The following is a 14,326-nucleotide window of genomic DNA, read 5'->3' on the forward strand; positions in this document are numbered from 1 at the left end:
GTGACCTGCTGACACACAGAGTTTGCTTCACTGCTCTTAGAATGCCAGTTTGGACGCCCCCTGGACACCAGTGGGACACTTTATGTATGTCTCCATAGCATAGTCCATGTCCAGACCTCAAGCTAGAGTGTCAGACGCGACTGGAACAATTGATAGGAGAACGGGGCCCTGGGCCACCTGTTGATTATGTGGGCTTGGCTTTTTATCATAGTGCCTTGTTTCACAATATGTTTTCAGTGTAGTATGAACGCACGCATAGCTGCAGCAGTATGGCACAAGTGAGGTGAATGTGGAAAGTTAAAAATAAGATCGCCCAGCCTCATTTACAGAGATGCTGAGAGGTGCGCCCGCAGGTTCTTGGAACATGGGCAGCTGGAGCCGGTGTTTCTATACGTGAACGGAATGCTGGAAGGAATTCCACCTGGCATGGACACACTTTTTAGCATCTGCAGAAATGTTTCCAGGAGTTTCTGACCCGTTCTACAAAGGTTCCTTAACCTCTGACCTCGAGCACAAACCAAAAATTGTTTCGAAACATACTTTCACATTTTTGAATTTTAGAAAAAATAACTGCGGCCAGTTTCCAATCACATGGCAGATGAGCCCCATCGAGCGTCATCACGCAGCTGCACTTGTAGTGTAGGGGGCGCTCTTGTTCTTTAGCTACAGTATACTATTTATTGCTATAAAAATGCCTACAGCATCAGGTAATGCCCAAATATTTGCCAATAATGAATGTCTATCATTGAATATCTACCTAGAGTATTGGAACAGGCAAGAAGAAGATGCCAGCACTGCAAGGACAAAAAAACGGGAAGATATTTTATATTCTTTTTTTAGTAGGGCCGCTCATTTGAGCATAATGCCATTTTGGTTATATTTAAAGTAACAAAAATGCTTAGAACGCTTTTTTATTATACCTTTTCAACATACTGCACAGTAGCCACACTGCTCTACAACATAGCTTTAAAACATTGGCAAAGCCAATAGGCCTGCCTAAACACTTATAAAGTCCCAAAGGCGAGACCTATTGGCTATGTCAATGCTTGTTTAAAGAGTCACTAAACTGTACTGCATTGTTTCTCTTGCATTCTCACTAATAGTTTGAATAGTTTATTATGGGATTGGTTGAGTAGATGTTTAAAGTGTTTTAATTCATAATTTTTTTTTATTAATCTAATAATCTTAAATCCGTAAATTCTATGTGCACAATCAGGCGCGCAACACCCATTGGACTGACAGGGCTTCAGCCCCCCCCCCCCCGTCGTGTGTGTCAGCCTGGGCTGAGACAGCTCCCGGGCAGAAACACAGCCGCACCCAGCACTTCACAGGTCTTTAAAAGACCATTTGCATGTTAATGAGGCCTCGCTGTTGTTTCACCCCTTCTAAGAGCCCCTGCAGCTCCACTCTACCGATTGCTTAAAGTTTCAGCCCCCCCCGAAATTTTTTCTTAGCCCCCCCGAAATTTGGCTCTAGTTGCGCCCCTGTGCACAATAGTATGCACTGTACTATGTGGAAAAAGCACACAAAGGGAATTTTAAAGTATTTGTGATTTTTGTCTTTTAAATGTTTAGATCCAGGAAGAAAGTTCCCAGTGATGTGCTCTGGGCAGCGATCCAACCTCGTCCGACACTGTGACTTGTATGGCTGTGGATGCTACAGGTGTCCCCGGTAAGGTGGCCAAGGTTTAAATGAGATTTTGTATGCACTCGCTGCTGTTCAGTGTTAAAGTGCATATGCTCTCTGGGTAAATTGTGTTATGGATTGGTGTTTCCATGATTGGCATATTTGATTTACTGGTGAGGCCCTAGTAAAGTGCACTAAGAGTGCCAGGGCTGGAAAATCAAAAGCTACTAGTGGGTTTGCAGCACTGGTTGTGCCACCCTCAGAAAGAGCCCTGAAAAAGTAACTCAGACCTGCCATTGCAGGGTCTGTGCGCAGTTTGTAACTGCACTGTCAACCTGGCAAGTGCACCCACTTGCCAGGCCCCAACCTTCCCTTTTTCTACATGTTAGTCACCCCTAAGGTAGGCCTAAGGTACCCCTGTGGGCAGGGTGCTGTGTATGTTAAAGTTAGGACATGTACTGTTGTGTGTGACATGTCCTGGTGGTGAATTACAGTGTATTTCATTTTCCACCATTGCAAGGCTGCCTGTTCCTATAGGACAGAATGTGTGGGTTGTTTATAACATCTTATAAATATAACTGGGAACAAGGTAGGAAAATAAAGTTTAGTATGCCTGAACTCAGAATGTTAAAATGCATCTTTTAGTGAGGGTGATTTTTAAATTCTGTGTTTGAAAATACGAAATTAAAAAAGACTTTATTTCGGTCAAACTGACCTAAAAAGTGCAACACACAGCAAACATTTACATCTAGAATTGCATCAAGCTGTCAGTCATGATTAAAAATAAAAAGTAAAAGCAATGGTAATTGTACACACATTTTCATATTTAGAATACATTGGATTTTGGGATATAAGATTAGGCAAAGCTTACACAATTAATTTCGAAAAGTGCGTAGTGCAATAAATACATAAATTAGCTAGAAAAAACATGTATAAAAAAAAGTAAAGCTCTTGAATTTAAAACTATACATGAAATACAAAATAATTAGGGAGTTTACTATACTATCACAATTGCTACACCACAGGGCAGGGCAATCGGTGCAACATTTCAAACTCTCAGGTAAAACCTTCTAGTGCATCACATTGAAAACAGGAAACCTGCAACCGAATATACTATTGGGATGCTAGAATCGGATTTCAATATCCGGAATACTTCGAGGCAGCGCCTGTTGCCAAGATTCCTACAAATCTGGACCAGCCAACTTCTCCTTGCCTTCTGATAGCCTGGACAGCTAAAAAAAACATGGAGCTCAGTTTCCTCAGGGTGGTCACATGCTGGGCACTGAATCATTTGATGGTCTCTCCACTTAGATGTAAAGCAGCGAAGTGGAAGCACCCCATATCTATATTGTAAATAGAGCTTCCTAGCGGCTCAAAGCAAGGAAAATCTTTTATTTCTAGAAAACCACTAGTGAGTTTCCCGGTTCTAGAAAAGGTATGAAGTTGAGTCAGAGTAATGAGTCAGACTGTACTTTATAACATGCCTTCATGTAATCCTTAGATGTTAGCAAACAGGCTGACTCAGGTTCTGACCAACATTCCCCTAAACCCATGCTTGTTAGCAGAGATTTTATGTGGTCGAACCACGGTATCTTTACAGCACCCCGTACCCTCAATACCTCTAGTAATTCCTCCCTATAGGATATAAGTTTAGGGGAGGTCCACAGGCGACGCCAGTACATTATAGGTGTGAGACTCGCTACTTCAGCTATTGGAATTATACCCGTATCAAGACGTAGCGGGACCAACGGGGTGCTACGTGGTAGTCTAAATAACTGTGTTTGAAAATACCACTTTTAGAAAGTAGGTACTTTCTTGCCTAACCATCCCGTGTGCCTCTGCTAGGTTTGTGTATTGCATGTCTGGCTTTTGGATGACAGGGGCTGGAGAGGGGCAGTGGCTCCAGAAGTCTGATGGGTCAGGGCTGGGCTGGGCTGAATAGACCTGGGTTTCATTTAGATTAGTGGGAGGAGATTTCCTTGCACCTAAATGGGCCTGGTCTGCCTTGCACAATGCCGTCTCCACCCCCTGCCAGGAAGCTGCACCAGTGAGGACAGAATTGGTTTTGGATGGGTACAGACACTCTCTGCCTTCAGAGAACAAAGGATTTGGTGGTATACATATTGGGGCCCAGGCCCCAGAACTTTAGAACTCTTTTGGACCAAGAAGACTGCCAAGAAAAAGAGCTGGAGAAGCTGTGAGGAGGAACTACAACTTTGCTGTGTGCTTTGCTGTGTTGGCCTGCAGTGGCTGCTTCTGTCTTCAGCAGTGAAAGTACTGGACTTGAACTTTCTGCAATCTCTTTTTGTGAGTTTCTCCAAGGGCTTGAGGTAGAGCTTGCCACCTGTTGAAGAAGTCTCAGGAACAGCAAAGACTTCAAGTTCTTCTGCCTGCACCACTGGGGTCTGTGTTTTTTGTGCTGCAACAGAAGAAAAAGCATCCCAACACTGTCTATGACGCCGCCACCGACCGCTTGTCCTGAAGGCATTGCAGAGGGCACCACCGCAATGCCGCACCGCAACCTCGGTCTCACCATCGATGCCTGCTGACGCCACCACGGAGCAGCTGCTTGCATCCCGACCTGTGGGCACCACACTCCGCACCGCCTCGCTTCACACCCTCGCCCTGGTATCCCCGACGACGCCACTTCATGCCTACATCGACACCGCTGCTTGCACCATGGTTCGAGGGCACCACTCGTCAGTTACACGAGGCACTGTCCTCATCCCGCACTGCAATCTTGGCCTACCGATGCTAGTGCCATAGACTCTAGTTAGTCAGCTGATGACAGCGCTTCAGTAACGACAACGCCTCTGCTTGCACCGTGACCTGCCAACACCGCGATGAGCACTTCATCACTTTGCACCACAGCTCTAGTATCACCTGCGATGCCGTCTGACGGTGCCACCGAGGCGCTGCTTGCACTGTGACCTAAGGGCTTCACACACTGCACCGCTGCACTTTGCACTGCAGCACCCAATGCCTGCCAACGCCAGATCTCATGACTTCAACCGCGAGGAGTTCGAACTGCAACGCGTGTGACTTCAAGGGCCTGACGAATCCTGCACTGACCTCCAGATCTGATGCCTGGGGACGCAGTGCTTTTGGAGCTTAACAAGAGTTCACCGACGCCCTGCATTTCTAAAGGTACTGTTTTGCGGGTCTTCCTGACACCATAGCTGGCCTGTGAAGCCGCGGTCAGCCAAAACTGTTTGGATTTGTTGTTCACGACGTCGTGATAGCCCCAGACAGAGCTATTGACTTCAAGGAACAGTTTTTCAAGTTTATTTTGATAACCGAAGATTTCTAAGTACTGTATTGTGGATTTTTATCATTTTTGGTCTTGTCTTAAGTATATAAAAATATTGGATATTTTTCTAATCTGGTGTGGTGTCCTTTTGCAGGCTTACACTGTATTAATGTTGGTTATGTGCAAATGCTTTACACACTGCCTCTAAGATAAGCCTGACTGCTCGTGGCAAGCTACCAAGGGGGTGAGCAGGGGCTATTTTAGGAGAGTAGCTCCTTTATCCTGACTAAAAGGAAGGGTCCCTACTTGGACAAGATGCAAACCATTGCTAGCTAGAGACCCCCATTTCTAACAATCAAAATTAACTCCCTCCTGTCATCGAGGTTGTTGGAGAAGTCCAAAGAGGTTTTTTAGATGCTGCAGGTGCATCACCAGGAGCTGGAAAAAGAATCCAATCGCATCAGGTTTCCATCAAGGAGCTTGGTAGATTAAGATGAACAAGGGGCAGAGGACAAGATCTGGTTGGAAGAGTGGCCCAGAGACAGGGAGCAGAATCTAGAAGGGTACATTTTCAGGGGCTGATTTTAAATAGGAGCCAGATAAAGGGTAGGATGGGGAAGGTCACAAAGACATGGAGCGGAGCAGAAGAGGCGGATAGAGGGAGGAAGACAACAGATAGTAGAGCAGCGGGTTGAAAGATACGCACCGAAAACGATCTATACAGAGGAGCACGAGGAAGGTGACTTGTTTTGAAGACACTATGCATTAAATGTAGAGATCTAGAAAACTGTTTGTGCCTGAAAGGTAACTGGAGGCTCAACTAGATGGTGTTTCCAGTAACCACTGCAGGAATACCATAGCAAGAGCTATATAGGGTTTCCTGCCATGCTCTGCTTTTCGACCTCACATATTAGATCTTTCTTCACGTGTTAAAAGACAGCAACACTTATGACAGCTCAAATTACATGTTTGATGACATCACCGATGATAACATCCAACCTATTGATCCTCAAATTACTCTATAAACTGCTAGATTATAAAAAAAGAAGATTCTAACGGCCCATACACATACACAGCTTAGAGTGACTTTATGTGCATGAACACATGTATGAAATAGACACAGTGTAGCACTGGAAATAAGTTTGATGGTAAAAGTTGATATGGTGCACACTTTAGCTACCCGAGAGGTATTAGGTGCCAGCAGTACTTCATTTAAGCAAGGCAGCGGTTGAGCATAGCCCGTGTGAGTTGCAGACGTATGTTTCAAATAGGTTGTGGGTTAATTCAAAGGCAATTCAATTTATTTATTTTGTTATGGAACTCCTACGGAGGTCCTCAAAAACACACCATCAGATAAAAAAAGAGACACACTTTACATACAATACAGAAATTATTCCTTATACATTGCTATAAAATGTCTTATATCAAACATACTAAAAGGTGTGCAAATAGTACTAAAAATACATAATGCAGTCAAGTAACTGACCAATAAAATTATTTGATCGACATATTGAGACATGTGCAAATAGTGCTATAAGGAAAGAAGAAAAAAGAAAATTCCTAATAAATAGGCAGAAATGTTTTAAAATATTGATATATCTTAAAACAAACCATTTCATTCGGAGGGGACAGAACCAAAGATCATGCCTCCTGGGCAGAGTGGATATTACATTTAATAAAAACTGGCTTTAAAAACACTCCCCTGGCATTTGAGCATTCAAATAACACATGATCTAGATCTTGGATTTCCAGCTGGCACAATTCACAAATTCTCTTCTCTCTAGGTGTTCTATCCCAGATACCAGTGACATCTCTTAGAAGCAGCAAATTAAATCTCAGTGGGAGTATCAGCCTTCTAATCCCATGAGGGATATTCCAAGTTAAATAAGGCTGTGGTTTATTCCCCAAAGCACTCCCTCTGACCGCCTCATTCCTGGACCTGGACCTTCTGGAGGCCGCGTCTCTCACCAAACTGATAGGAGATCTAGACTTCTTTAGAAGTTGTTTCAGTACAGATATGGACATAGGAGAAGCGGAATTCAAACTAAGACTGTTAGTATCATTTGCACATACAAAAGACCTAAAAAACGTTGATTGTTCTTTTAGCGTGTCAAAAATTTCTATTCTCAGGGCAGCCCTAAGTGTGCCCTCCTCCCCCAAAAGGAGGGAGTTACCCCACCTAAGAACCGCAGCCAAGGATAGGGTAAAGGACGAGACTAATCCAAATTCGAGGCACAGTACATGTGGGGCTGCTAAAGAGTTTAAATTGCAAATTTGACACAGGATTCACCCTTCCACCTTATCGAAAGAAAGCCAATAATTCATGTCCAGCACCTCGGCAGCATATGTTAACGAGGGAGGGATTTTGACCTTAAAAACAGCTAAAGCATAGCCAAAATGGCATCTCCCGCAAGTTTTATAAAATCTGTCCAGTGCACTTGCCTGGGAGACAGCTTTACTAACACAATATTTAATATGCTCCTAATCTCGGCCAGTTTTAGAAAAAACCTTCCCTAGATATAAGTACAAGTCAACCAGTTCCAGTGTTTCAGAACCAAGCTTCCATCTTAGACATCTCCTTATTCTAAGCACCTTCTTACGAAAAACCCAAATCTTGCTTTTTGCAATAATAATTTTCAAGAAGTGAGCCTCTATATATTTACTTAGGGCATCTAGCCGACGTTGCAGGCCAGTAGGCGTTAGATCGAATATTGCAACATCGTCTGCATGTAATAGAGAGCCAACGGACATTGTACCAATTTTTGGAGCAGCTCTCCTTACCAAATTCAGAGTGCCGGGGAGATCAGCAATATACAAAGAAAATAGGAGTGGTGCCAAAAGGCAACCCTGCTTGAGCCCATTATGCGTTATAATTTTACATGATAACCCCCTCGAACCTCCCATCAGAACCCGGCACCAGGTGTCGGTATGCAATTCTATAATCAGACCCAAAAGATGATATGGTATGCCAAGGAGGACAAGCTTTCTCCGCAGCGCCTGCCTGTCCACTTTGTCAAACGCCGTGGAGTAATCAATAAAAGCAGTATATATTGGCATTCCTCGGGAGAAAACATATTTCTCTACAATTGTCTGAACAACCGCTATATTATCAAAGCTGCCATGGTTCTTTCTAAAACCAGCTTATTCCGGAGGAAGAATATTCTGGTCATAAACCTGTGGTAAATAAAATAAATATTACCGGACTGAATTTCATACGGAATCTTAAAATAAAGTAAATAGCTCAAAATAACAAGAGGCAGAATCCGTGGTATAAGAGGTTTTCTAAGTGGGCTTTATTCCATTCAAAATGGCCGACTCGAGTCGCGGCCCTCAGGTTCCGTCACCACGAGGGTTCAGGAAGTGAAGTACAATAATTTATTAACAGACATGTATTTTTATAATAAGTACATTACAATGAAACGAATGTAGAAGGCGTAACATTTGATAAGAAAAATGACGTGACAGTGACATAATCGAAACTAGGCGTAATAAGGAATAAAAGAAACATGATTGGTTAGAATTATTAGACATAGGTGGATCTATAAGATAATACTTGGCATAGATGCGCGCGCGGCAGCATGACGTGTAATTGACGTGCAACTAGGGGGTGAAGGGGACTTGACATTTAGCTCTACATGTGGAGACGAGAAGTCTGGGGGTCAAGTCAACCTAATCCCAAATCATATCTAACATCCTATGTTTAAAGAACTATGTTATCCACAAGGAAGAGACTCTCGGACAGAATCTATTCTATACTGACTGTGTGCGTGTACAAGCGTCTAAGTGTCTATATGAGATGCGAGGGATAGAAAACTTTCCATGGCAACAGGGCTATGAATCACTTGCAGGAGGACGGAAAGGCTGAGTCCTCTGCTTGTGAGCCAAAGGAAATGTTTACCTAAATCACTGGACAGGAATGCATCGGCTGGAGAGCAAAATAGATAATTCGAAGGTGAAATACAACTTCTTGGCAGACAGGCGAAAACTGGCCGAGGCAGGCACCGTTAGCTGCACAGGGAGTAGGACAAAGTTCATGGATACAGATGCGAGCTCAAGCTGAAGCTGTCAGAGACAGAGAGCAGGGAAAGGCTTTAGGACAGAATCGGGCCTACTCGCCTGAACTGTAAAAATGAAGTAACTTAGCCATATAAAGTCGGTGGCCTTTCATACTTAGGAATCGAATATCCAGCCCATTGATGGCGGATCTGACAGAGAACATGTTGACGGTAGACACACATATGTTTGCGTCTTAGAAACTGGAACTGGAGGGAACATACATGTACTTGTAACAGGTATATAGAACCGTTGGGGTCCAAGATAGGGGACATAACTGATCAGGAAAATCCACATTTCCACATTCCCTCCTTGTCCCCTTCTTGCCCTTCACGAGACATCAATCTTCATCATTCCATTGATTTGCTCATGGAGCATCATTTCTTCTTCCTTCCGGCATTTTGAACGGGACCTGTGATGTGGAATGCATGATGTGGCACACAGACCACAAATCGCTGGTCCACATTGTAGGCATAAACAACAACTGAAGAGCATAAGAAGGCCAATACCTAGGAAGGATAGAACTCTCCATCCCCAGGCTGATATCACACTCCAAAACCACCCGGACCACGTCCAAGTGCCTGGATTCTCGTGTATCTGGCTTACAATCTTATGAAGGCGTGTTATAGCTTTATATACAGATGGCGAATTTTCTGGTATGAATATGCAGCAGCTGGATCCGATGACCCTGCAAGCTCCGCCCCTATCGGCCAGGATGACGTCAAGGACAAGACGATTCTGGAGAACAACAATTCTCATCACTGATTGTTCCTCTGTCAGATTGCCTAGGGCGGCTATAGTCTCGTTTACTACAGCTTCAAGAGTCTTGGTGAGTCTGCGTATCAGCTTACTATTTGATATTGTACCTATATAGGGAAAGATACCTTTATTGAAATCTACATACTTGTCCCATGCTGTCTCAGTATAATCGACAACTGGGAGATCTCTTTGCTCTCTATTGTGTACTAAATGAACATTTCGATAATAATCAGGGGGAGCTAGGAAAACAGGTGGTAAAAGGAATGCTATGTAACAGGTACCATCCCAATCTAGAGGCAGACGCATATATGCCGTCTGGCCACATATGAAGTAAGAATGGCGAGAAGCTCTAAATGAAGATTTACCTTGATCACTATATTCTACTGTAGTAACGCATTGGCTATGGCCCATATGTATGGAACCAACTTTTCTTACACATAATTCACCCTTAACTGGAAATACTGACATAGTGGGCAGAATTAGTTCAACTTCAGATTTGACATTCAGAATCATAAGATTAGGCGTAAAATTACCTAATTTATACACTTCATTTTCTAAATCAGTTCCTGTTCTACTGGGGTGACCCTCCTTATTAGGGTGACAGACTTTGAATAAAACTAGATTCAGATTTCCCCATATCCAATGTTGTTGATAAACTGCTGTGTCTGGGTCTATGGAATTTAATAAACTAAACCATGCTCCACAGGAGCCATTGTGTGTGAATGGATGTGGAAAGAAAGGCAGAACTCCTTTGTTATTCTGATAGGGAGGAAGTCGGCCACACACCCAACAATTGGTGGCATTACTAGTCTGATGGGAATGATGTAACATACTAATGAATGTGTTATTGCGCAGCGCAAGTCTATAGGATAATTCATGTGGCGGTAGGTCACTAAAAGAATGTTCATCAGTTATATTGAAAACACGTTTAGAAACAGGATAATACATATGCAACAATATACTTGCAGTAACTATTAAAAAACTCAAGGAAGACAAAATTAATAAAGTCACAATACAGTGGTTACGCAGTAATTTACAATAAGCATGTCGTTTCATTATGATTCTGGACTCTACATGATTCAGACCTAAGGGGTACATGTCGGGACAGATTCAACCGCTTCACCTTGGAGAGGACTTAAACAATCAAATCGTCCGACAGTTTAGATCTGGACCTGAGTTTCTGTTTATAGAGTTCGGTGCTACTGGCCTCAGCCAAAGGTAGCTTTGAGTCAATGGGGGAAGACACACGGGCAGTACTGTCTGTGTCAGGAGGAAGTCCATGAAATTTTTTGACATGACTTGAATGAATCCACCCTTTTCGTCCCTCGATCTTCACGGCTGTTCTTGTGGTCAACAGGACCAACTTGGGTGCTTTCCACCTGGGCTCCAATTGACTTTTCCTGTCGAAGTTTCTCACAAAGACAAGATTACCCGGAACAACGTCATGGGGTTTCGCCTCAGTGTTGTCGGGAAAGGCTGCAGCTACCTGTGAACGAGAAGATTGTAGTGCAGACATCAAGGAAGCCAAGTAATCTGTCAGCATGTTACAGTCAACATCAGTTATTTTACGTGGTATAGGCGTCCCCCACATATTCGGTGGTCTACCAAAGATCACCTCATACGGGGATAGCCCTGTTCTAGAGTGTGCTACCATTCTCATGTAAAAGAGTGCAACTGGTAATGCTACTATCCAGTCGACACCTTTCTCTCTACATATTTTGGACAGTCTGATTTTCAGTGTCTGGTTATGTCTTTCTACGAGACCTGCTGCCTCAGGGTGTCGGACACAGTGGAATTTCCACTGATATCCCAACAAGAGTGAGACATGTTTCATTAATTCGGAGGAGAAAGGCTGACCGTTATCTGAATATACAACACGTGGTAAACCGTACCGTGGGAAGAATTCTCGAACTAGCTGCTTGGCAGTAGTCGGGGCAGTGTAATCTGATACGGGATACGCCTCTGTCCAACGGGAGAGAGCGCAGACAACTACGAGGACATATTTGAATCCTCGACAACGTTCCATCTGAATATAATCCATCTGGAGGACTTCAAAAGGATGGTCAGGAGGCTGAAATCCACCCTGCTCTACGGGAACACTCTTTCCTGGATTAAACTGACAACATATCATACAGGTACGAACTTTTTGTTTAGCTGCTGCTCGTAAATGTTTGTTGAACCAAATGTGCTGAATGCTGTCTAGCATAGCCTTCTCTCCTAAATGTGCTGGACTGTGAACTGTAGCTATAATGGCTTGAACCATGGAATCAGGGAGAAACCATACAGATTTCTCCTTCGTCATCCATCCTTGATCTGTCTGGATCCCTCCTAGTTCAGTCCACTTCTTTATTTCTTCTGCTGTGGCATGTGTCTGTATGTCAATTACGTCAAGTGCGGGATCCTTAATTGTCATACACTGTGTTGGTGTCTGAACTATTGGCTTTGTCATGTCTAATGTGCGATTCTGAGCAGTCTGTTTAGCTGTTCTGTCAGCTAAATCATTGCCTTGAGAAATGGTATCAGTAACCTTCGTGTGTGCTTTACATTTCATAATCGATATAGCAGTGGGTAGATGTATTGCGTCTAACAAGGCATGAATGAGGGGCCCGTGCTGAATGTGGGCACCATGGGACGTTAGATAACCTCTCTCTCGCCACAGCACGCCGAAGTCGTGTACAACTCCGAATGCATAACGTGAGTCAGTGTATACATTAACTTTCTTATTTGTGGCTTGAATACAGGCTTGCGTTAGAGCAATAAGTTCTGCTGCTTGGGCTGACAGAGTATCTATACAATGTGTCTCAATAACTTCAGTGTCTGTTGTGACTGCATACGCGGCCACTAAATCTCCTGTACTTGCTCTCATGCATGATCCGTCTACATACAACGTCAGGTCTGGATCTAACAATGGAACGTCTGTCAAGTCTTGTCTAGGTTTCGTCTTTATTTCAATGATTTCAACACAATCATGAGCTAGTGGGTCTGTTCCAATTACAGGTAATAGTGTAGCAGGATTCAATGTATTACACCGTCGGATCTCTATGTGTGGTTGAAACAATGTCAGTTCATAACCGGTAAGTCTTGCTATGGTCAAGTGTTGTGTTTGTGTTCGGTTCACAAGAACCTCTACTGCATGTGGTACTTGAACTGTCAATGGGTGTCCTAATACTATGGCATCGCTTTGTCTGATTGCTAAAGCTGTCGCTGCCACTGATTTCAGGCACGCAGGCAAAGCCTGAGCTACGGGATCTAATGTACTGGAAAAATAAGCACATGGCTTGCGTGATCCTGCTTGATCCTGAGTGAGTACTGACAAGGCAGTACCTTCGCGTTCTGTAACAAAGAGTGTAAAAGGTTTGCTATAACATGGTGTTGCTAAAACAGGTGCTTGACATAAAGCTTCCTTTAGGCTTTCAAAAGCTTGTGTATGTTCCTGAGTCCAAGGGAGAACAGTCGATGTGGCTGCCTCCTGTGTGGTTAACTGAATGAGTGGTTTTGCTAGAAATGCGTACTGAGGGATCCACTGCCTACAATATGAAGTGAGGCCTATGAAAGCCCGCACCTCCTTTTGTGTCTGGGGTATTGACATATTAGCAATTAACTGGATGCGATCTGGTGTAAGCTGCCTTCCCTCCTTGGACAGCGAGTGACCAAGATAAATAACTCGCTGAACACAGAATTGCAGCTTAGAAGGGGACACCTTGTGCCCCTTGTCGGCTAGGAAATGTAAAACTGTCAGAGAAGCTTTTTCACATTCTGGCTCGCTTCTCGCGGTGATCAGCAGATCATCGACATATTGAAGCAGTGCTGTATTGACTGGCATGTGGATACTGTCAAGTTCTCGTTTCAGTGCTTGGCTGTAGATGCTGGGGCTTTCTGTAAATCCTTGAGGAGCGCGTGAGAATTTAAAGCTGCGCCCATTTAAACTGAATCCGAACAAGTATTGGCTTTCCGGATCTATTGGGACGCTGAAAAAGGCATTCTTGAGATCAATTACAGTAAAAAATGTTGCTTCGGAATCAATTGCTGTCAACAATGATGATATATCAGGGACCACAGGGAATTGTGGTACAATACACTTGTTTAGTTCACGCAAATCAATAACCAATCGGTATACTGGCGGAGCAGTAGGATCAGTTCGTTTAAGAATCGGAATTATCGGTGAATTACATACATTGGAGTCTGTTTCTACAACTACTCCCTGGGCAATTAGCTCATCAATGATTTTCAACAAAGCCACTACAGCATCATGCGGTAACTTGTATTGTCGCATTCGTGGTAGTACCACTCCTGCTTTCAATGTAACTCGATAGGGTGTAATGTTCATGCAGCCAACATCCGTAGGGCCTTGTGCCCATAGATGTACTGGTAAAGTCTGTAGTCGGGGATCCATGTCTCTAGACACATAGTGACCTTTAAAATCACGCAAAAACAACCTTACTCCTTCCGGAGAACAACATATTATGGCTCCTAGTGCTTTCAGAGTTTTAATTCCTAACAAATTTTCTGGGCATGATTTAGTAAGCAATAAATCTGTAGTTCGTGTCAAAGGTCCTATCGTAAGTGGTAGAGGCTGTGATACTTCATTAACAATAGGTTTTCCTGAAAAACCAAGGGAAACATTTTGAGAGCCTGAGA

At 43.6% G+C, this 14,326-nt stretch overlaps 1 protein-coding gene across 4 annotated transcripts in view; it reads left to right on the top strand.

Moving 5' to 3' along the window:
• The window catches only part of LOC146829757 (uncharacterized), a 224,399-nt gene that overhangs the window by 154,693 nt on the left and 55,380 nt on the right, over positions 1-14,326 (top strand). For all 4 annotated transcript variants that reach the window (XM_085606723.1, XM_085606721.1, XM_085606720.1 and 1 more), the window contains one exon: positions 1,575-1,671. In XM_085606723.1, coding sequence (XP_085462849.1) covers positions 1,575-1,671 — 97 coding nt within the window. The remainder of the gene's footprint in view (positions 1-1,574; positions 1,672-14,326) is intronic.

Source organism: Triturus cristatus, chromosome 5_2 (assembly GCF_964204655.1).
Source record: "Triturus cristatus chromosome 5_2, aTriCri1.1, whole genome shotgun sequence".
NCBI lineage: Eukaryota > Metazoa > Chordata > Amphibia > Caudata > Salamandridae > Triturus > Triturus cristatus.